The sequence below is a fragment of the Oncorhynchus keta genome, chromosome 14, assembly GCF_023373465.1.
Source record: "Oncorhynchus keta strain PuntledgeMale-10-30-2019 chromosome 14, Oket_V2, whole genome shotgun sequence".
Classification (NCBI taxonomy): Eukaryota; Metazoa; Chordata; class Actinopteri; order Salmoniformes; family Salmonidae; genus Oncorhynchus; species Oncorhynchus keta.
The window spans coordinates 41,452,271-41,477,048 of NC_068434.1; the positions used below are offsets into that span (position 1 = coordinate 41,452,271).

The window sequence follows — 24,778 nt, forward strand, 5'->3', positions numbered from 1 at the left end:
ACTATGCTGTATAAACACGACAGCCATATGAAAAGTCATCCACTCCCTTACCTCTTTGCTTTTCTTCTTCTTTTTCTTCTTTTCTTTTGTGGAGTGTTTGCTTTCCTTCTCTGAAAAGCAATTAATAGAATTTGAGAAATTAATGAATACAATGTAATTTTATTTTTTTAATGTGATATACTTTGGTACAGTTCTCTGTCATGTGCTAGGATACTATTCTATGGCACTTGGTTGTATTCACTAGATGCCAAACCGAAGAAAACTGATTTAAACAGAGAAGGACTATCTAAACTCTTGTCCAAAAATAAACAATTGTTTTCATTTTACATTGCTAAACTTTGAAATACAGTATGCACTAATGAATACGTCCCTGTTCTCTATAGATTTGTGGTAGTGGACTTGCCTTCTAGGTCCTCGCTGCTGTCCTTGGCTTTGGTGGCTTCCTCCGTAATGCCCAAGCCAAACAGGTCTGTCTCATTATTGCTCTGAAAGGAGGGCTTCAGGACCGGTGTGGGCTTCAGAGGCTCTGGGATCAGCGTGGCTGGAGGGATGTCATCATCTGACAGCTCCAGATCAGACAGTACTTCATCCCTGACTGGGAAAACCTCCTGTGGATGGATGCAGAGGGAAATAATGAAGTCCAAACTATTACAAATGCTAATATACATTGTAACCATGCATCCGAACCAAAAAGGCCCATCAAATAATTTATCAAAAATGTATTGGATATTTCACAAATTCAGCACTACATATTTTACGAGGAAAGTCATTTCAATAGGTTGACTACTCAATCTAACAATGATGACTTGTAACCTACAACTCTAAATAACATCCTTTTGACCTAGCCACCTTAGTTATCTTCTGGATGACTGCCTCCTCCTCAGACTCAAAGTCAAGATCATCCATCACGAAGGAGAGCATCTGCTCAGCATCAGGTGCCCCTGGGTCAGAGTCCGAGTCCACCCCAGGAGTTCCTCCCTTTTTCCCTCTGGGTAGGCCTGGCTGCTCCAGGGCTACTGCAGGTGCAGAGGTTAGGGTGAGGGTGATGGGCTCAGCCACCTGAGGGACAGTGTTCTCCAAGAGTTGGCCAGCAGGTGCCAAAGGCTCCATGGCACAGGGCATTATGGACTCAGTGCACAGTCTAAAACAGAGTACAAAAACATCATTTAAAAACAGAAATGTTTTACTCTTGATGACAAGAGTCATCTAATAATGTATACAATAGAAATGAGTTTATAAACATCTATAAACAGATGATAAGAAAAACAAAGAAATAGATAAGAGCTTATAAAATTCTAAATATAACACAAGTTACTTAAATTGAAATGGTTTACTCCTGATAAGACTACAGTACATTAACGGATATGCTGGATATAAGAGGCTTACTTTTTCAGCTCTGAATCACTGTCAAGGTCGAGGTGTTCATCCTGAGTGACAGCAGGTACTGGTGGTGATATTGGTGGGGGCTGTGCTTCCACCTCCTCCTCATCACTAGACATAGTGAAGTCTTTACTGGTGAGAAGGCCCGGGGTGTTGGGCAGGGGCAGCGGGGGCTCCTTGTCATCTGGGTCCAGCTCATCCATATAACCTGCCACCATGGGGTTCCCTCTGTCCTCTCCATCACTGTAATAGATGATAATAATAATACATATAGTAAATATAATAACACTGTATATACATATATACACACATACACTGTGTACACACACATATATACATATACACGGAAGTCTACATACACTTAGGTTGGAGTCATTAAAACTAATTTTTCAACCACTCCACTACCTTGTGCATGACACAAGTTATTTTTCCAACAAGTGTTTGCAGACAGATTATTTCACTTATTATTAACTATATCACAATTCCAGTGGGTCAGATGTTTACATACACTAAGTTGTGCATTTAAACAACTTTGAAAATTCCAGAAAATTATGTCATGGCTTTAGAAGCTTCTGATAGGCTAATTGACATAATTTGAGTCAATTGGAGGTATACCTGAGGATGTATTTCAAAGCCTACCTTCAAACTCAGTGCCTCTTTGCTTGACTTCATGGGAAAATCAAAGGAAATCAGCCAAGACCTCAGAAAAACAATTGTAGACCTCCACAAGTCTGGTTCATCCTTGAGAGCAATTTCTAAACACCTGAAGGTACCACATTACATTTACATTACATTTAAGTCATTTAGCAGACGCTCTTATCCAGAGCGACTTACAAATTGGTGCATTCACCTTATGACATCCAGTGGAACAGCCACTTTACAATAGTGCATCTAAATCTTTTAGGGGGGGTGAGAAGGATTACTTTATCCTATCCTAGGTATTCCTTAAAGAGGTGGGGTTTCAGGTGTCTCCGGAAGGTGGTGATTGACTCCGCTGTCCTGGCGTCGTGAGGGAGTGTGTTCCACCATTGGGGAGTCAGAGCAGCGAACAGTTTTGACTGGGCTGAGCGGGAACTGTACTTCCTCAGTGGTAGGGAGGCGAGCAGGCCAGAGGTGGATGAACGCAGTGCCCTTGTTTGGGTGTAGGGCCTGATCAGAGCCTGGAGGTACTGAGGTGCCGTTCCCTCACAGCTCCGTAGGCAAGCACCATGGTCTTGTAGCGGATGCGAGCTTCAACTGGAAGCCAGTGGAGAGAGCGGAGGAGCGGGGTGACGTGAGAGAACTTGGGAAGGTTGAACACCAGACGGGCTGCGGCGTTCTGGATGAGTTGTAGGGGTTTAATGGCACAGGCAGGGAGCCCAGCCAACAGAGAGTTGCAGTAATCCAGACGGGAGATGACAAGTGCCTGGATTAGGACCTGCGCCGCTTCCTGTGTGAGGCAGGGTCGTACTCTGCGGATGTTGTAGAGCATGAACCTACAGGAACGGGCCACCGCCTTGATGTTAGTTGAGAACGACAGGGTGTTGTCCAGGATCACGCCAAGGTTCTTAGCGCTCTGGGAGGAGGACACAATGGAGTTGTCAACCGTGATGGCGAGATCATGGAACGGGCAGTCCTTCCCCGGGAGGAAGAGCAGCTCCGTCTTGCCGAGGTTCAGCTTGAGGTGGTGATCCGTCATCCACACTGATATGTCTGCCAGACATGCAGAGATGCGATTTGCCACCTGGTCATCAGAAGGGGGAAAGGAGAAGATTAATTGTGTGTAGTCTGCATAGCAATGATGGGAGAGACCATGTGAGGTTATGACAGAGCCAAGTGACTTGGTGTATAGCGAGAATAGGAGAGGGCCTAGAACAGAGCCCTGGGGGACACCAGTGGTGAGAGCGCGTGGTGAGGAGACAGATTCTCGCCACGCCACCTGGTAGGAGCGACCTGTCAGGTAGGACGCAATCCAAGCGTGGGCCGCGCCGGAGATGCCCAACTCGGAGAGGGTGGAGAGGAGGATCTGATGGTTCACAGTATCGAAGGCAGCCGATAGCTTTAGCAGTGCGGAGCGCCTCCGTGATACAGAGAAGAGCAGTCTCAGTTGAATGACTAGTCTTGAAACCTGACTGATTTGGATCAAGAAGGTCATTCTGAGAGAGATAGCGGGAGAGCTGGCCAAGGACGGCACGTTCAAGAGTTTTGGAGAGAAAAGAAAGAAGGGATACTGGTCTGTAGTTGTTGACATCGGAGGGATCGAGTGTAGGTTTTTTCAGAAGGGGGTGCAACTCTCGCTCTCTTGAAGACGGAAGGGACGTAGCCAGCGGTCAGGGATGAGTTGATGAGCGAGGTGAGGTAAGGGAGAAGGTCTCCGGAAATGGTCTGGAGAAGAGAGGAGGGGATAGGGTCGAGCGGGCAGGTTGTTGGGCGGCCGGCCGTCACAAGACGCGAGATTTCATCTGGAGAGAGAGGGGAGAAAGAGGTCAGAGCACAGGGTAGGGCAGTGTGAGCAGAACCAGCGGTGTCGTTTGACTTAGCAAACGAGGATCGGATGTCGTCGACCTTCTTTTCAAAATGGTTGACGAAGTCATCTGCAGAGAGGGAGGAGGGGGGAGGATTCAGGAGGGAGGAGAAGGTGGCAAAGAGCTTCCTAGGGTTAGAGGCAGATGCTTGGAATTTAGAGTGGTAGAAAGTGGCTTTAGCAGCAGAGACAGAGGAGGAAAATGTAGAGAGGAGGGAGCGAAAGGATGCCAGGTCCGCAGGGAGGCGAGTTTTCCTCCATTTCCGCTCGGCTGCCCGGAGCCCTGTTCTGTGAGCTCGCAATGAGTCGTCGAGCCACGGAGCGGGAGGGGAGGACCGAGCCGGCCTGGAAGATAGGGGACATAGAGAGTCAAAGGATGCAGAAAGGGAGGAGAGGAGGGTTGAGGAGGCAGAATCAGGAGATAGGTTGGAGAAGGTTTGAGCAGAGGGAAGAGATGATAGGATGGAAGAGGGGAGAGAAGCGGGGGAGAGAGAGCGAAGGTTGGGACGGCGCGATACCATCCGAGTAGGGGCAGTGTGGGAAGTGTTGGATGAGAGCGAGAGGGAAAAGGATACAAGGTAGTGATCGGAGACTTGGAGGGGAGTTGCAATGAGGTTAGTGGAAGAACAGCATCTAGTAAAGATGAGGTCGAGCGTATTGCCTGCCTTGTGAGTGGGGGGGAGGTGAGAGGGTGAGGTCAAAAGAGGAGAGGAATGGAAAGGAGGCAGAGAGGAATGAGTCAAAGGTAGACGTGGGGAGGTTAAAGTCGCCCAGAACTGTGAGAGGTGAGCCGTCCTCAGGAAAGGAGCTTATCAAGGCATCAAGCTCATTGATGAACTCTCCGAGGGGACCTGGAGGGCGATAAATGATAAGGATGTTAAGCTTGAAAGGGCTGGTAACTGTGACAGCATGAAATTCAAAGGAGGCGATAGACAGATGGGTAAGGGGAGAAAGAGAGAATGACCACTTGGGAGAGATGAGGATCCCGGTGCCACCACCCCGCTGACCAGAAGCTCTCGGGGTGTGCGAGAACACGTGGGCGGACGAAGAGAGAGCAGTAGGAGTAGCAGTGTTATCTGTGGTGATCCATGTTTCCGTCAGTGCCAAGAAGTCGAGGGACTGGAGGGAGGCATTCATCTGTACAAACAATAGTACGCAAGTATAAACACCATGGGACGGAGAGAGATGAACGTACTTTGGTGCGAAAAGTGCAAATCAATCCCAGAAGAACAGCAAAGGACCTTGTGAAGATGCTGGAGGAAACAGGTACAAAAGTATCTATATCCACAGTAAAACATGTCCTTTCAGGACAAAACCTGAAAGCCGGCTCAGCAAGGAAGAAGCCAATGCTCCAAAACCGCCATAAAAAAGATAGACTATGGTTTGCAACTGCACATGGGGACAAAGATCATACTTTTTGGAGAAATGGCCTCTGGTCTGATGAAACAAAAATAGAACTATTTGGCCATAATGAAGATCGATATGTTTGGAGGAAAACGGGGGAGGCGTGCAAGCCGAAGAACACCATCCCAACCGTGAAGCACGGAGGTGGCAGCATTATGTTGTGGGGGTGCTTTGTTGCAGGAGGGACTGGTGCACTTCACAAAATAGATGGCATCATGAGGACGGAAAATTATGTGGATATATTGAAGCAACATCTCAAGACATCAGTCAGGAAGTTAGGAAGCTTGGTCGCAAATGGGTCTTCCAAATGGACAATGACCCCAAGCATACTTCCAAAGTTGTGGCAAAATGGCTTAAGGACAACAAAGTCAATGTATTGGAGTGGCCATCACAAAGCCCTGACCTCAATCCCATAGAAAAGTTGTGGGCAGAACTGAAAAAGCACGTGCGAGCAAGGAGGCCTACAAACCTGACGTAATTACACCAGCTCTGTCAGGAGGAATGGGCCAAAAACTTATTGTGGGAAGCTTGTGGAAGGATACCCGAAACGTTTGACCCAAGTTAAACCATTTAAAGGCAATTCTACCAAATACTAATTGAGTGCTTGTAAACTTCTGACCCACTGGGAATGTGATGAAAGAAATACAAGCTGAAATAAATCATTCTCTCTACGAGTATTCTGACATTTCACATTCTTAAAATAAATTGGTGATCCTAACTGACCTAAGACAGGGAATTTTTACTACGATTAAATGTCAGGAATTGTGAAAACTGAGTTTAAATGTATTTGGCTAAGGTGTATGTAAACTTCCGACTTCAACTGTGTGCATAACAGGCCTGCCACGCAGTCTCCTTGTGGAGTCAAAACGTGACATCGACCCTAATTAATCGGCCATTCCGATTAAATCGGTCGACCTCTAATATATATTTATATATATATATTAGAGGTTGAACGATTAATCGGAATGGCCGATTAATTAGGGTCGATGCCAAGTTTTAATAACAATCGGTATTTTTGTACACCGATTATGGCCGATTACATTGCACTCCATGAGGAGACTGCGTGGCAGGCTGACTACCTGTTATGCGAGTGCCGCAAGGAGCCAAGGTAAGGTGCTAGCTAGCATTAAACTTATCTTATACATTTTTTTATTCTTAACATAATCACTAGTTAACTACACATGGTTGATGATATTACTAGTTTATCTAGCTTGTCCTATGTTGCATATAATCGATGCAGTGCCTGTTAATTTGTCATTGAATCACAGCCTACTTCGCCAAATGGGTGATTTAACAAGTGCATTCACAAAAAAGCACTGTCATTGCACCAATGTGTACCTAACCATAAATATCAATGCCTTTCTTAAAATCAATACACAAGTATATATTTTTAAACCTGCATATTTAGTTAATATTGCCTGCTAACATGAATTTATTTTAAGTAGGGAAATTGTGTCACTCTTCTTGCAAGCAGAGTCAGGGTATATACAGCATATTCCCTCTTCATAAGTGAACATTTTGATTTCACAGAAGTGTTTATTTTACCTTTATTTAAACTAGGCAAGTCAGTTAAGAACAAATTCTTATTTTCAGGAACAGTGGGTTAACTGCCTGTTCAGGGGCAGAACAACAGATTTGTACCTTGTCAGCTCTGGGGTTTGAACTTGCAACCTTCCAGTTACTAGTCCAACACTCTAACCACTAGGCTACCCTGCCGCCTCAGGTAGTGGAGTTACATTGTGTTGTTTAAGTGTTCCCTTTATTTTTTTGAGCAGTGTATACACACAGTGGCTTGCGAAAGTATTCACCCCCTTGGCATTTTTCCAATTTTGTTGCATTACAACCTGGTAGGTTTGTAACATTTGATAGGTTTGTAACATTTGATTTACACAACATGCCTACCACTTTGAAGATGCAAAAGTATTTTTTATTGTGAAACAAACAAGAAGACAAAAAAAAACATTAAACTTGAGCGTGCATAACTATTCACCCTCCCAATATCAATATTTTATTACAGCCACCTTTTGCAGAAATTACAGCTGCAAGTCTCTTGGGGTATGTCTCTATAAACTTGGCACATCTAGCCACTGGGATTTTTGCCCATTCTTCAAGGCAAAACTTCTCCAGCTCCTTCAAGTTGGATGGGTTCTGCTGGTGTACATTAATCTTTAAATCATACCATATATTCTCAATTAGATTGAGGTCTGGGCTTTGACTAGGCCATTCCAAGACATTTAAATGTTTCTCCTTAAACCACTCACGTGTTGCTTTAGCAGTATGCTTAGGGCTATTGTCCTGCTGGATGGTGAACCTCCGTCCCAGTCTCAAATCTCTGGAAGACTGAAACAGGTTTCCCTCAAGAATTTCCCTGTATTTAGCACTATCCATCATTCCTTCAATTCTGACCAGTTTCCCAGTCACTGCCAATGAAAAACATCCCCACAGCATGATGCTGCCACCACCATGCTTCACTGTGGGGATGGTGTTCTCGGGGTGATGAGAGGTGTTGGGTTTGCGCCAGACATAGCGTTTTCCTTGATGGCCAAAAAGCTCAATTTTAGTCTCATCTGACCAGAGTACCTTCTTCCATATGTTTGGGGAGTCTCCCACATGCCTTTTGGCAAACATCAAAAGTGTTTGCTTATTTTTTTCATGAAGCAATGGCTTTTTTTCTGGCCACTCTTCCGTAAAGCCCAGCTCTGTGAAGTGTACGGCTTAAACTGGTCCAATGGACAGATACTCCAATCGCCGCTGTGGAGCTTTGTAGCTCATTCATGGTTATCTTTGGTCTCTTTGTTGCCTCTCTGATTAATGCCCTCCTTGCCTGGTCCATAAGTTTTGGTGGGCGGCCCTCTCTTGGCAGGTTTGTTGTTGTGCCATATTCTTTCCATTTTCTAGTAATAGATTTAATGGTGGGATGTTCAAAGTTTCTCTTACCAGATCTTATTTAGGTGCTTCATAGCAAAGGGGGTGAATACATATGCACGCACCACAATTCTTTGAAATAAGTAATATTCTTAATTTCACTTCACCAGTTTGGATTATTTTGTACATGTTCATTACATGAAATACAAATAAAAATCCATTTAAATTACAGTTTGTAATGCAACAAAATAGGAAAAACACCTAGGGGGATGAATACTTTTGCAAGGCACTGTATTATGGTACTTTAATACAAGATGACACAAAATAAGGAATTTCAGTAGAAACGTCAGATTAAATTCTACGAAAATTAGAGAATGCTGGAATACTCTTTGGTTCTACCCCCTAGAACGTATAAAATAACAACTATCTATTAAATGAAACATTGTTTGCAATTCTTAAATCCTCTCTTTCCACAATTTATTCAATGGAAGCATTGAATAAATAGAGCCACCTGAAAACTCTCACCACAGATGGCCTGCTCCAGATGGTACTGTGTGCTGTAAACATAGAGCATGTTTTCCAGCAGGGAAGGAAATAAACCGTGGCAACACAGACCACGTTCTAAATGTCACCCTATCATATAGTGCACAAATCATTTTTACCAGAGCCCTATGTGAATAGGGTGCCATTTGAGACGCTTCCAGGGATAAGAACCCCTACTCTACCACTACTTACCTGTCACTGTCCAGTGCAGGTTGGGGAACCTTAACTTTAGAGGGCAGGCTGTCCTCCAGGAAGCTTTTATCCAGACCCTCGTCTGGCACAAAGTCATCCACACTCTGAACATTAGCAGGACACACGGGGGCAGGCTCCGGCTCTGAATACAGACAGCAGTGATCAGAAGAGCCTTTGATGTGTTCCAAATGAAAACCTATTTTCTCAGTGCACTACTGTGTGTTTTGACCCTGTTCAAAAGTATTGCACTATATAGGGAATAGGGTGCCAATTGGGACTCCTCATTTGTTATTATTCAACAGCATAGACTTACTTACACTGACATTGTACAGTATCAGGCCTTACTCATCTCATGATGATGGTTTACATGAAAACAACACAGCATCATGTAAGTGTGACTGTCTGGATGTAGAGAGCAAATAGGCAAACTAAACCCTTCCTTCTTAACTCTATTGAGTTAAAAGATCAATTATTTACTTCCCTCAATATAAAGTGTTGTTCCAATGGCAGGCAGGGCAGTGATCCTTACAAGTACTTCACAGATCATTCATGAAGATATCCTGTGACTACGTTCTGGTCTAATACACGTGTATAACATGCATAGTCTAGTCCTTATCCGGGCATTTAGGATAAAATATGGGACAAAACAAACAGACAACAAACAATTAAAATCAGTGGGTGGCCGTCCTGACTGGAACATCGCCTCTGACTGGAACATTGGTCATCATTTGTTGTTCATTTCCCGACGATTCTACATGTTGAATTTACACACCATACAGGTGATCGCCAGCACTCCGTGGCCACCCGCTGCTTTTAGCCGTTCGTCTTTGCAGTGTTTATTTGCTAAAAACGGAGTAGCGGAACACTGAAGCACCAACCAGACTCACCTGGCATGGTGGCAGTCACCTCTGGGGCCGGGGCGGAGCCAAAGAGGCGTGAGATCAAGCCACGTTTCTGAGGAGGCGGGGCCTGGGCAGGGCCTGATGCTGGGGGAAGCGATGACGGTCCAGGATGCTCAGGACTCTGAGCCTGCCTCAGAGTGGGGGATTGAAGCTCAGCTGTGGGGGAAACCATCCCAGCTGCCAGTACAGGAGGTGGAGGAGAGGGCGAGGGCGAGGGGGCCTGGAGGCCGGGGACCTGGGCAGGGATGGTTGGCTGATGAGGGGTGCCAGGGCTAGAGCTGCCAGTGGAGGCCCCGCTTGGAGGAACGGTAGGGGACTGGGAGCCCGAGGAGGGGCTCCGGCCGTTGGCTGGACCAGGAGAACCATAGCCTTTACTGCGGGTCTCTATGTTCTCCAAGAAACTGCAAAACAATGGGTGCTGTGCTGTTAGTACTGGCAAAACGGTACTGAAGGAAGAAAGCAAGAAACATCTAAAAACGTGGCTACAAGTGTTAAGGATCAAAACAAACTTATACACAGAGGGAAAATATCGCTGAACATGCCAAACAAACTTATACACAGAGGGAAAATATCACTGAACATGCCAAACAAACTGATACACAGAGGGAAAATATCACATTACATCTCATAGTTTTGATCCTCAGTCTCCTGCTGCACGGTGAGCTCCTCCAGAGTGGCGTCCATGTCTAACTGGTTGGTCTCGAGCTGCCGTAATAGAGTCTCCCTCTGTAGAGGTCAACAGGGGGTGGCTGGGAATGACTGACCATGAACCAGAGCACTAACACTCCTTTCAAAAGAAAAAAGCCCTTTCACAGGGTGTGCCCGTGGTATTTCTGATCAGACTTTCCCGACCTTCACGAAATTCATTGGGGAGGCAGGTAGCCTAGTGGTTAGAGCGTCGAGCTGACAAGGTAAAAATCTGTCGTTCTGCCCCTGAACTAGGCAGTTAACCCACAGTTCCTAGGCCGTCATTGTAAATAAGAATTTGTTCTAAACTGACTTGCCTAGTTAAATAAAGGTTAAATAAAAAAATATATTTAAAAATAAGACGGTTATGACAGCAGCAAAGCTATACATTTCACAATACAATGTAGTCTAAGCTAGAACTAACCTGAAGTTGCAGGAAAGGAATGTTGAAAAATCTGTGTAAATATTTCAAACCAAATCCATTCTTCATAGAGGCTTCAGCGTAGTGAATATAGGAGGAACCCATGGGTCTGCAAGAACCATAGAAACCATCAGTCAAGTATATGGACACATTAACCATTGCAAAATTCTGGTAGCTTTACCCCAATTCCAAAGTGTGCTTATTCCTTGCTGATTCCAGGAATAATCCAACAGGGATTTCTTCAGGACATTTTGGTAATGTTATCACAACTTTCTAACCCTAATAAGACTAAAACAGAGAGAGTTAAATTCACTACCTATTCAGATTAGCGATAACCTGGCGGATGTCATCAGGTAGAATGACACGGTGGTCACCCATGTCCCTGTGGTTGCCTAGGACACACACTGGAACATGAGTGGGTACTTTGGGCAGCTCTCTCAGGATGTAGTTGAATGTCCTGCAATGACATAAAAAACTATTCAACAATTTATAGCTACTATTGTTTATCCATAAGTGAGGAATTAAAAATATGGGTGTCTCCCCATACTTGGCCCAGTTCAAAGTGAGTATAATTGTAACCTTTTTCAAATTGTTCTGCTTTTGAAGCTAAGCAGTTAGAAGCCAGCCAACCACTGTGGGCTAAGTGGTTAATAGCCACACACAGGTTTACAGAAATCAAATCCCACCCATTTTCAAAATGATATGGAGTGGAAACCTTTCAGAACAGAGCAGTATATACTACGAAACAAGCTAGATCTACTTGGGGGTTTTCTAAAGCTAACCAGCTTCAGTTAGCTTCCCATTCCAGCTCAGGCTTCGTCCTACTACGACGGTGGATATTGCTCGTCTGCCTGCGGTTAACTGTAGCAGGCTTGTAATAGCGTGTGTATGTCGCACATGGCTAGTCGAACACCGAACTCTTCACTGAGACCATGCTGAAACGTCAATCCAATACCAGTCAGTGCCAGATTTTAATTTGTGCCAAAATGAAAGAAAAATATTCTTGCAAATTTAGCAGGCTATAATGTGGAATAGGCTTTAAACAGTACCGTCTTTATTTTATAATGTATCGTTAATACCGTCTTTGATGTGCTTATCAATGCACGAGCACCTTTTCCCCCACTTCTATCACTCCTTCTGTGGAACAGCTTGCTGCGTTGTGGCCATAGAGATAAATCCATTGAAGAGCTATGGATCTTCCATAGACAAATATTCCATTGAAGGGTTTTGGAACCTCAAACCTGGCAATTCTACTGTTAAAAGCATGGGTACGCCAGTCTCGATTTGAATCAGAACCGTCATTTTCTATGGGTTTAAGTTTGGAAAGCAAATGCTATCATTACTATAAGTGTCATGTGATGGGTATTTTAACATTACTTTTTTTTTTACACACAAAAAACATTTTATTAATAAAAACCTTTTAAATCAGTTGTCTTCCTTAAATGAGGGGTATGATAACACAATCTTTGAGAGAGCTATCTGAGCAGCTAACCGATCGCTGCAGCTGTACACAGCCCATCTGTAAACAGCCCATCCAATCTACATACCTCATCCCCATTGAGTTTTTTTGCACACCAGTATTTCTACTTGCACATCATCATTCGCTACTATGGCTTATTTAATGCCTTACCTCCTCACGCCATTTGCACACACTGTATATATTAGAGGTCGACCGATTAATCGGAATGGCTGATTAATTGGGGCCAATTTCAAGTTTTCATAACAATCGGAAATTGGTATTTTTGAGTACCGATTTGCCGATTATTAAAAAATATATATTTTTAATATATTTTTGAATACCTTTATTTAACTAGGCATGTCAGTTAAGAGCACATTCTTAATTTCAATGACGGCCTAGGAACGGTGGGTTAACTGCCTCGTTCAGGGACAAAACGACAGATTTTCACCTTGTCAGCTCAACCTTACAGTTAACTAGTCCAACGCAATAACGACCTGCCTCTCTCTCATTGCACTCCACAAGGAGACTGCCTCTTTCGCAAATGCAAGTTGTAAGTTGCTAGCTAGCATTAAACTTATCTTATAAAAAACAATCAATCATAATCACTAGTTAACTACACATGGTTGATGATATTACTAGATATTATCTAGCGTGTCCTGCATTGCATATAATCTGACTGAGCATACAAGCATCTAAGTATCTGACTGAGCGGTGGTAGGCAGAAGCAGGCGCGTAAATATTCATTCAAACAGCACTTTCGTGCGTTTTGCCAGCAGCTCTTCGTTGTGCGTCAAGCATTGCGCTGTTTATGACTTCAAGCCTATCAACTCCCGAGATGAGGCTGGTGTAACCGAAGTGAAGTGGCTAGCTAGTTAGCGCGCGCAAATAGAATTTCAAACGTCACTCGCTCTGAGCCTTCTAGTAGTTGTTCCCCTTGCTCTGCATGGGTAACGCTGCTTTGATGGTGGCTGTTGTCGTTGTGTTGCTGGTTCGAGTCCAGGGAGGAGCGAGGAGAGGGACGGAAGCTATACTGTTACACTGGCAATACTAAAGTGCCTATAAGAACATCCAATAGTCAAAGGTTAATGAAATACAAATGGTATAGAGGGAAATAGTCCTATAATTCATATAATAACTACAACCTAAAACTTCTTTCCTGGGAATATTGAAGACTCATGTTAAAAGGAACCAACAGCTTTCATATGTTCTCATGTTCTGAGCAAGGAACTCAAACATTAGCTTTCTTACATAGCACATATTGCACTTTTACTTTCTTCTCCAACACTTTGTTTTTGCATTATTTAAACCAAATTGAACATGTTTCATTATTTACTTGAGGCTAAATTGATTTTATTGATGTATTATATTAAGTTAAAATAAGTGTTCATTCAGCATTGTTGTAATTGTCATAAAATTAAAATAAATAAAAAAAAGTCTGATTAATTTGTATCGGCTATTTTGGTCCTCCAATAATTGGTATCGGTATTGAAAAATCATAATCGGTCGACCTCTAGTATATATACTTTTTTTCTATTGTGTTATTGACTATACGTTTGTTTATTCCATATGTCACTCCATGTTTTTGTTTGTGTCGCACTGCTTTGCTTTATCTTGGCCAGGTCACAGTTGTAAATGAGAACTTGTTCTCAACTGGCATACCTGGTTAAATAAAGGTGAAAATAAAAAGATTCAAAAAGAGGGAGGGTATGTGATTTCACTGGTCCTCAACTCATGGCTCAGACACTTCATTCAAGATAAATGGAGTTAGTGCTGAGTTAGCCTGCCCCAGAATAATTCTTTGCCATAGAAATGTACCTGGCTAAAAGGTGAGCCACTTTCTTAAAACCGGTTATCCCGAGTTGAAAGTTACCTCGGTAACTACTCAGACCCGATACCCCTCAGCGATAAGTATAGTTATAGTTAAATATGCTTTGGGTGAATAAATATTTACTTTGGAGATGACTGCAACTATTTGAATACAGATCCCCAAAAAGTATTACTTTTTAATACTATTTGAATACAGATCCCCAAAAAGTATTACTTTTTAATACTATTTGAATACAGATCTCAGGAAGTGAATACTTTTCTGAAACTATTAGATTGGCTGCCTTAACTAATGGCAGGGCTGAATCTGGAACTGCAGGTTGAAGATAGATTGCAATAGTATAGGTTGTGTGTGCTTGTCATTCTGACAGTCATTTGATCTACACAATACATTTCTAACTGAACATTTTGTAAATGTTTCTGAATGTTCATTGCCCCAGATATACAAATCAAGTCAAATCAATTAACCAATGATATTTTGTAAAGGTAAGTATAAATACGTTGTGACCCTCAACTACTGTATGGGGCTCTATTTTCACAAACCTGACAGTGGTTTAAAATACTTTTAAAGTAAAAATACTTTAAAATACTACTTTGGTTATTTTGGGTATTTGTACTTTTCTTGTTATATTTTTTTTACAACTTTAACTTCACCACATTCTGAAAGAAAATAATGTACTTTTTACAACATACATTTCCTCTGACACCCAAAAGTACTCGTTACATGTTGAATGCTTAGCAGGACAGGACAATGGTCCAATTCACACACATAGAAAGAATATCCATGGTCATCCCTACTGCCTCTAATCTGTCCGACTCCCTAAACATACATGCTTCGTTTGTAAATTATGTCTGAGTTTTGGAGTGTGCCTCTGGCTATCCGTAAATGGAAAAAAAAAAGAAAAGAAAATGTTACTGTCTGGTTTGCTTAATATAAGGAATTTGACATGATTTATACTTTTACATTTGATACTTAAGTATATTTTAGCAATTACATTTACTTTTGATACTTAAGTATATTTAAAACCAAATACTTTTAGACTTTTACTCAAGTAATATTTTACTGGGTGACTTTCACTTTTACTTGAGTCATTTTCTTTTAAAAGGTATCTTTTACTCAAGTATGATGATTGGGTACTTTTCCCACCACTGCCTAACGCAATGGTAGATCTTACTTCTGGCGGTAGTGCTATTAGGTCCGGAGATGTCCGATTGTTTGTTTGCTTATTTGCTAAATACACTATATATACACAAAAGTATGTGGGCACCCTTTCAAATTAGGGGATTCGGCTATTTCAGCCATACCTGTTGCTGACAGGTGTATAAAATCGAACACACAGCGATGCAGTCTCCATAGACAAACATTGGTAGTAGAATGGCCTTACTGAAGAGCACAGTGACTTTCAACGTGGCATCGTCATAGGATGCCACCTCCCCAACAAGTCAAATTTCAGCCCTGCTAGAGCTTCTCCGGTCAACTGTAAGTGCTGTTATTGTGAAGTGGAAACGTCTAGGAGCAACAACGGCTCAGCCGGGAAGTGGTAGGCCACACAAGCTCACAGAACGGGGCCACCGAGTGCTGAAGCGTGTAAAAATCGTCTGGTTGCAACACTCACTACCGAGTTCCAAACCTCCCCCGGAAACAACATCAGCACAAGAACTGTTCGCTGGGAGCTTCAGGAAATGGGTTTCCATGGCCAAGCAGTGGGGCACAAGCCTAAGATCACAATGCGCAATGCCAAGAGTCGCCTGGAGTGGTGTAAAGCTCGATGTCATTGGACTCTGGAGCAGTGGAAGTGCGTTCTCTGGAGTGATGAATCACGCTTCACTATCTGGCAGTCCGACCGACAAATCTGGGTTTGGCCAGGAGCACGCTACCTGCCCCAATGCATAGTGCCAACTATAAATTTTGGTGTAGGAGGAATAATGGTCTGGGGCTGTTTTTCATGGTTCGGGCAAGGCCCCTTAATTCCAGTGAAGGGAAATCTTAATGCTACAGCATACAATGACATTCTAGATGATTCTGTGCTTCCAACTTTGTGGCAACAGTTTGGGGAAGGCCCTTTCCTGTTTCAGCATGACAATGCCCCGTGCACACAGTGAAGTCCATACAGAATTGGTTTGACCACATCAGTGTGGAAGAACTTGATTGGCCTGCACAGAGCCCTGATTACCTTCATTAGGCTATTGATAACGCCTAAAAAGACAGTGTATAATTCTAATCAAATTTGAATAAAAATGCCCAAATACAGGTACGGGCACCATAATTGCTCCCTGTGGGCGTATAATACAGACAATCCCATTTAGACTATGGAGGGTTATTACGCACATTCAAAGGACTTGGACAAAGATCCAATATAAAGAGAAAGGGGGGAATGTCCACTCACCATTATACTGCTCCCAAATGTAATGTTTTATAAACATCATAGAACCATCTTACAGATCATATTTGCACTTCTGCAGAAATAGGAGCTAAATTGCATAGCGTTTGAGCCATATACATTCTCACCATACACCCACGGATGGTGAATCTTTCTAAGTTTGTGTTTTGTTTACTTTGAATAAAAAACAATCACTGTTTGAAAACGACAACATTTTCTAAACAGGATCAGGTCAGAAGCATGATGTCATAAATCGCATCTCTAGTTCCATGACTGTAAGGCAATGTGTGCACACTTAGTCTTAAGGGCTAATCGGCAAGAGGCATGGATGTTTGTCCTATCCATTGAAGTTAACCAGCATACAATAACTATACAACAGACCTAGTTATAACAAACATGTAGCCAATCTAGTTTTAAATTTTTTTTTTTTTTTACATTGAATAAGTAATTGGCTTCGTCTACACACATTGAATTCGCATTTCGAAAATGCACTGCATGGTTGAGCCATGGACAATTGGACATTGCCTAAATGTTCTACCACGATTACCCTACCATCGCTGTTGATATGGCCTGTTAGTGTCTTTGCATTGTGAAAGGTAAACAAACAAACAGGCAAATAGCCAAGGCTACAAGCGGATTCAACACCAAGGACATTGATTGTAATTCCCGCGATTTGACAGTTAGGTCCAACTGATGAAAATGGAAGATGCAATTTTTAAAAACAAAATGATAAAGGAAAAACAAAACAATAAACAGTATTTTGTAATAACTTCATGTTCCTAAACAGACTTCCAACAGTCACTGACACCTTTCATTCAATAGGCATTGCGCAGTGGCCTAATGAATCCAAACTTTTCACAGAAGCTGGACAAAAATAATGTCCAGTATAAAGAAAAAAAATGAAATGCATGCTTTATATGATTACATAAACATAAATGTATAGTTACAGTAAACTCAAAATGTAGCCATGGACGCGTTACTCATTTTAAGTTGGATGTTACATTAGTTTGTAAGATATCCTTAAGTTAAGGCTATTTACTGTATTACAAAAGTAATATTGCAAATAAATATCAACATTTAAAGGAGATGTATGTACTGCTTGATAGTTCCATCTCAGCCACTGGCTTAATCACATTCTTTAACTTTTTTAAACTTTTTTTTATTTTAAACTTTAATTTTTACAACAACATTTGAAGATGTATCTTTTATTTGGATAGATCCATCTGTGCCACTGACTTAGTCTGTCTTTATCCCCAGTTTGTCTAATTAATATGTTCGATTCAAGTCTTCATCTCAACCAAAAATCAAAGTTAAAGAATGGGATTAAGCCAGTGGTTCAGATGGAACTATTCAAGCAGTATATACAGTGCCTTCAGAAACTATTAATTCCCCGTTGTTACAGCCAGAATTCAAAATGGATTAAGGACACACCTCAAATATTTCCACCCCTCCCACCTCAGCGCCGGCGAGCTGATATAAGACAAGTAAATTACCAACACTGGCACCAGGATTGGAAAATTGCAGAGCGCTGGCTTTTACGAGTCGAAATTGCCAAAGAGCGTGTTTTTGACTCAAGTGCCGCCTTAACGCCAGCCAAAAATAGAGCCCTATGACTCTTTCAACATGCCACTGAAAAGGTTGAAAGCTGCAATTAATTTTAAGATACCTGAAAATAATTCAAAGCCATTTGCAAACGGCAAGTTGGATGCTTAGCAAAAACAACTTTGAACCTCTTTGTCCATCTGAGGGGAAGTGTTCTTGTTTAAAATACACACTATACAGTTGTTAGAGGAATGGTTTACACAGAATACAAACTAACATGATTTTCTACCTACCTTGGCTGCAGTTGATTCAACAAGGCAGTTTTGGGACATTTTGTTTCCTTTTGACAATACTTTGTTACTGTTATCATTCTCATAAACACTTAACATTAAACTGTTCTTGTGCCTGTGTAATAAAACTGTAATTACTTTTGGAGCAACATTTTATTAGTATGTTGACATAATACTATTTTATTTCCATAGCAATGAGATGAGAGTTTTTGTAACTACTGTACACAAGAGAAATAGTGACGGTTCCTTATTCCACTTGTAATAACTATTATGTAATTATAAAGCAATTTCCAGTACTATGTAATAACAATGTTGCTATTGTAACAATCACAAAAAGTGGTCTACTGTAATGTTGAGGAGATTTCATGTCCCTCACGTATTTCATTCTATGCTATATTGAGATCCATATCTAAGAGCCCTCTAAACCATGTGCTTATGATCACACTGTATATTTAGACTAATTCAACTGTTGTCATTTTTGGTTCTTCAAATATTTGGCAGCCAACAAATACATATGTTTTTGTTTTCAAATAACCTAACTATTATTTGGTTTTCTGAGAGGTATTCAAAATACGTTCTAATATTACTTGTTTTTCTGAGATCTGTATTTGAATATCAAAGAAAATAGTTGCCTTTTAGTTGAAACTATATATAAAACTATATTCGATTACCGTGACTATTTGAAAAGTCGGTATTGTCAAATAAACTACAAAATACAAGTATTTTCTGCCCAGGTCTGAAACCGTGTAACTAATGTATTGAACGTTTGTATAATGCACGACACCGACTCTTACCATTGCTTGGTAATGTCAAACATCATGATCACACCGTTGCAGTTCTTGTAAACATCGAGGAACTCTGCATCCAAGGCCACTTCGTCAGACTGCAACAAATCAAGTGTTATTATTTCCATTGAACATGAATGAGTCTTATGAGAATGTGACCTTTGTTTACATCTTACTAGCTACTGTACATAAAAAGGCCCCAGTGAGACTCCTTCGATGACCCAAATAAAGAAAAAGACATCTATTGTACTCTTAAACATTATCAGCATGTGATAATCACCTCTTGGGGTTCATTCTCTACTTTCAAAGTGTCCCCTCGCTTTTTACCTCTGCCTGTGGGAAAGCAGAATGTCAAAAAGCTGCAATTCAGAACATAAAACTGGACAAAACATTGAACTATTTCCTTCAAGTGTAACAATGTGAGAAAGCCATACCATAGAAATAGAATGACTAGAATGGGTAACCCCATTCAAATAAATGGGTCTAAAATAAATGGTATTCTCGTTCTAGTGATTATATTTATATGAGCCATACATACAGTATGATCACATGGGGCGGCAGGGTAGCCTAGTGGTTAGAGCGTTGGACTAGTAACCAAAAGGTTGCAAGTTCGAATCCCCGAGCTGACAAGGTACAAATCTGTCGTTCTGCCCCTGAACAGGCAGTTAACCCACTAGGCCGTCATTGAAAATAAGAATTTGTTCTTAACTGACTTTCCTAGTAAAATAAACGTAAAATCAAAAAATAAAACACATGGCATTTATTTTAAAACATAAAAACTTGAATCCCTTTATTTTATAGCTTTGATGTTAGCAAAGCGCAGCAAATACAGCAGTAACAGAAGCAGAAAAGCTGTTGTTATATTTTAACTAGCAAACATACTCAATTCTGTCCTTTCAAAAAGTGAGAGTCAAACCTTTCTTGACTGGAGCGCCAGGTTATTGTACACAGAGTAGTCAAACAGACCATTTTCTAGCAAGCAATCAGACATATTTCTATTTCAGCCACGCTGCAAACTAAGCAATGACCAACCTTCACTGTGTTTGCATTCAGATAACACAGAAGCACAAGAGGGACAAACCCACCGCACACAAACAAATAACTTCTAGGAACTACACACAGTGACTCTCACCTACACCCTCAGGGAGAGGGTATTTTTGGCCTGAGGCAAGTGCAAGAGAGGAGCAAGAAAAACAACATTAATATCGTGAGGAGAAAAAGAAATCCACAGACAGAAGACTCTTGAACATTTCTGAAAATAATTTGCAACAGGCACAGATGGACAAAATACATGGACATTTCTAATACAGCAGGAGGTAGATGTCAATTGAATGACTCACGTGAGTCTCATGCATGCACCCAAAGTCAAGAATCACACTGACCTTTATCCACCACGTCCCACACTTCCACCTTGACCACGTCATCAGTGGCTGAGGGATAGAGAAAGTCATCACAACAAGCATCACAACAGACAAAGCCTGTCCCATACTCAAGCTCTAACCACTAGAATGTGTCCCAAGGCTCCGTGCTAAAGCTCTAACCACTAGTATGTAAAAGTGCACTTTCACCACACTGTGAAGTTCATCATAACTTATTTGATCTGTAGATTAATAAACTGCATGCTTTCCTGAGTCGTAGTTGAAGGACCACACAATATATCGTTGCGTGACTCCAAGTTTATTTTGATATGATGGTTATTACAGTTGAAGTCGGAAGTTTACATACACTTATGTTGGAGTCATTAAAACTCGTTTTTCAACTGCTCCACAAATTTCTTGTTAACAAACTAGAGTTTTGGCAAGTCGGTTAGGACATCTACTTTGTGCATGACACAAGTCCTTTTTCCAACAATTTACAGACAGATTATTTCACTTATAATGCATTGCATCACAATTCCAGTGGGTCAGAAGTTAACCTACACTAAGTTGACTGCCTGCAAACAGCTTGGAAAATTCCAGAAAATTATGTCATAGCTTTAGAAGCTTCTGATAGGCTAATTGACATCCTTTGAGTCAACTGGAAGTTTACCTGTGGATGTATTTCAAGGCCTACCTTCAAACTCAGTGCCTCTTTGCTTGACATCATGGGAAAACCAAAAGACATCAGCCAAGACCTCAGAAAACAATTGTAGACCTCCACAAGTCTGGTTCATCCTTGGGAGCAATTTCCAAATGCCTGAAGGTACCATGTTCATCTGTACAAACAATAGTGCGCAAGTATGAACACCATGGGACCACGCATCCGTCATACTGCTCAGGAAGGAGACATGTTCTGTCTCCTAGAGATGAACTTACTTTTGTGCGAAAAGTGCAAATCAATCCCAGAACAACAGCAAAGGACCTTGTGAAGATTCTGGAGGAAACAGGTACAAAAGTTTCTATATCCACAGTAAAACGAGTCCTATATCGACATAACCTGAAAGGCCGCTCAGCAAGGAAGAAACCACTGCTCCAAAACCACCATAAAAAAGCCAGACTACGGTTTGCAACTGCACATGGGGACAAAGATCGTACTTTTTGGAGAAATGTCCTCTGGTCTGATGAAACAGAAATAGAACTGTTTGGCCATAATGAACATCGATATGTTTGGAGGAAAAAGGGGGAGGCTTGCAATCCGAAGAACACCACCCCAACCGTGAAGCACGGGGGTGGCAGCATCATGTTGTGGGGGTGCTTTGCTGCATTAGGGACTGGCGCACTTCACAAAATAGATGGCATCATGAGGATGGAAAAGTATGTGGATAAATTGAAGTAACATCTCAAGACATCAGTCAGGAAGTTAAATCTTGGTTGCAAATGGGTCTTCCAAATGGACAATGACCCCAAGCATACTTCCAATGTTGTGGCAAAATGGCTGAAGGACAACAAAGTCAAGGTATTGGAGTGGACATCACAAAGCCCTGACCTCAATCCTATAGAGAATGTGTGGGCAGAACTGAAAAATCATGTGCGAGCAAGGAGGCCTATGAGCCTGACTGTTACACCAGCTCTGTCAGGATGAATAGGCCAAAATTCCCCCAACTTGTGGGAAGCTTGTGGAAGGCTACCCAAAACATTTGACCCAAGTTAAACAATTTAAAGGCAATGCTACCAAATACTAATTGAGTGTATGTAAACTTCTGACCCACTGGGAATGTGATGAAATAAATAAAAGCTGAAATAAATAATTCTCTACTATTATTCTGACATTTCACATTCTTAAAATAAAGTGGTGATCCTAACTGACCTAAGACAGGGAATTTTTACTAGGATTAAATGGCAGGAATTGTGAAAAACTGAGTTGAAATGTATTTGGCTAAGGTGTATGTAAACTTCCGACTTCAACTGAATATCAATATTTGCGAATAAAGGTGTTTCCACCTCCATTTCTCTCACAATACATTTTACACACACATAGATCTCACCTTGTCTTCTGTAATTTGTTTTGTCGACATTTGGAAAATTTACTGACAAATTATCTGTTTACCATTTGCTGTTTCCATCAGCCTTTAATGATTTTTTTTTAATCAGACATCTACTTTACTCGCATAAAAAGGTTGGATGGAAACCTGGTTTATGAACACGTAGGATACATTTGGAAAGTATTCAGACCTCTTCCATTTTTCCACATTTTGTTACGTTACATCTTTATTCTAAAATAGATTAAATTATTACTTTCTTTCTCATCAATCTACACACAATACCCCATAATGACTAAATGAAAACAGGATTTTAGAAATGTTAGCAAATTTATTACAAATAAAAAACAGAAATAACTTATTTACAAATGTATTCAGACCCTTTGCTTTGAGACTCGAAATTGAGCTCAGATGGATCCTGTTTCCATTGATCATCCTTGAGATGTTTCTACAACTTGATTGGAGTCCACCTGTGGTCAATTCAATTGATTGTACATGATTTGGAAAGGCACACACCTGTCTATAATAGGTCCAACAGTTGACAGTGCATGTCAGAGCAAAAACCAAGCCATGAGGTTGAAGGAATTGTCCGTTGAGCTAAGAGACAGGATTGTGTCGAGGCACAGATCTGGGGAAGAGTATCAAAAAATGTCTGCAGCATGGAAAGTTCCCAAGAACACAGTGGCCTCCATCCTTCTTCAATAGAAGATGTTTGGAAACACCAAGACTCTTCCTAGAGCTGGCCGCACGGACAAGTGAGCAATCGGGGGAGAAGGGCCTTGGTCAGGGAGAGGAAGGTGAACACGATGGTCACTCTGACAGAGCTGCAGAGTTCCTCTGTGATGGGAAAACCTTCCAGAAGGACAACCAGCTCTGCAGCACTCTACCAATCAGGCCTTTATGGTAGAGTGGCCAGACGGAAGCCACTCCTCAGTAAAAGGCACATGACAACCCGCTTAGAGTTTGCCAAAAGGCACCTAAAGGCCTCTCAGAACATGAGAAACAAGATTCTCTGGTCTGATGAAACAAATATTGAAGTCTTTGGCCTGAATTCCAAGTGTCATATCTGGAAGAAACCTGGCACCATCCCTACGGTGAAGCATGGTGGTGGGAGCATCATGCTGTGGGGGATGTTTTTCAGCGGCAGGGACTGGGAGACTAGTCAGGATCGAGGGAAAGATGAACGGAACTAAGTACAGAGAGATCCTTGATGAAAATCTGCTCCAGAGCGCTCAAGACCTCAGACTGGGTAGAAGATTCACCTTCCAACAGGACAACAACTCTAAGCACACAGCCAAGACAACGCAGGAGTGGCTTCGGGACAAGACTTTGAATGTCCTTGAGTGGCCCAGCCAGAGCCTGGACTTGAACCCGATCGAACATCTCTGGAGAGATCTGAAAATAGCTGTGCAGCAACGCTCCCCATCCAACCTGACAGAGCTTGAGAGGATCTGCAGAGATAAATGTGAGAAAGTCCCCAAATATAGGTGTGCAAAACTGTAGCGTGATACTCAAGAAGACTCGAGACTGCAAAAGGTGCTTCAACAAAGTAAAAATCAAATCAAATTTTATTTGTCACATACACATGGTTAGCAGATGTTAACGCGAGTGTAGCGAAATGCTTGTGCTTCTAGTTCCGACAATGCAGTGATAACCAACAAGTAATCTAACTAACAATTCCAAAACTACTGTCTTATACACAGTGTAAGGGGATAAAGAATATGTACATAAGGATATATGAATGAGTGATGGTACAGGGCAGCATACAGTAAATGACTGTTCGCTGCTCTGGCTCCCCAATGGTGGAACACACTCCCTCACGACGCCAGGACAGCGGAGTCAATCACCACCTTCCAGAGACACCTGAAACCCCACCTCTTTAAGGAATACCTAGGATAGGATAAAGTAATCCTTCTCACCCCCCCTTAAAAGATTTAGATGCACTATTGTAAAGTGGCTGTTCCACTGGATGTCATAAGGTGAATGCACCAATTTGTAAGTCGCTCTGGATAAGAGCGTCTGCTAAATGACTTAAATGTAAATGTAATGGTATCAGTACAGTATATACATATGAGATGAGTATGTAGACAAAGTAAACAAAGTGGCATAGTTAAAGTGGCTAGTGATACATGTATTACATAAGGATGCAGTCGATGATATAGAGTACAGTATATACATATGGATATGAGATGAATAATGTAGG

At 41.7% G+C, this 24,778-nt stretch overlaps 1 protein-coding gene across 4 annotated transcripts in view; it reads right to left on the reverse strand.

The window, feature by feature from the left end:
• rabl6b (RAB, member RAS oncogene family-like 6b) overlaps nucleotides 1-24,778 on the reverse strand; it is a 33,435-nt gene that overhangs the window by 2,928 nt on the left and 5,729 nt on the right. For 2 of the 4 annotated variants that reach the window (XM_035786095.2, XM_035786096.2), the window contains 13 exons: nucleotides 20,561-20,608; nucleotides 20,311-20,340; nucleotides 19,459-19,511; nucleotides 19,188-19,276; nucleotides 11,214-11,354; nucleotides 10,901-11,006; nucleotides 10,412-10,515; nucleotides 9,775-10,190; nucleotides 8,888-9,029; nucleotides 1,387-1,623; nucleotides 850-1,141; nucleotides 404-608; nucleotides 52-110 (listed from right to left, as the gene is read on the reverse strand). In XM_035786095.2, coding sequence (XP_035641988.1) covers nucleotides 52-110; nucleotides 404-608; nucleotides 850-1,141; nucleotides 1,387-1,623; nucleotides 8,888-9,029; nucleotides 9,775-10,190; nucleotides 10,412-10,515; nucleotides 10,901-11,006; nucleotides 11,214-11,354; nucleotides 19,188-19,276; nucleotides 19,459-19,511; nucleotides 20,311-20,340; nucleotides 20,561-20,608 — 1,922 coding nt within the window. The remainder of the gene's footprint in view (nucleotides 1-51; nucleotides 111-403; nucleotides 609-849; nucleotides 1,142-1,386; nucleotides 1,624-8,887; nucleotides 9,030-9,774; nucleotides 10,191-10,411; nucleotides 10,516-10,900; nucleotides 11,007-11,213; nucleotides 11,355-19,187; nucleotides 19,277-19,458; nucleotides 19,512-20,310; nucleotides 20,341-20,560; nucleotides 20,609-24,778) is intronic. The other 2 variants (XM_035786097.2, XM_035786098.2) reach the window with 1 other exon arrangement.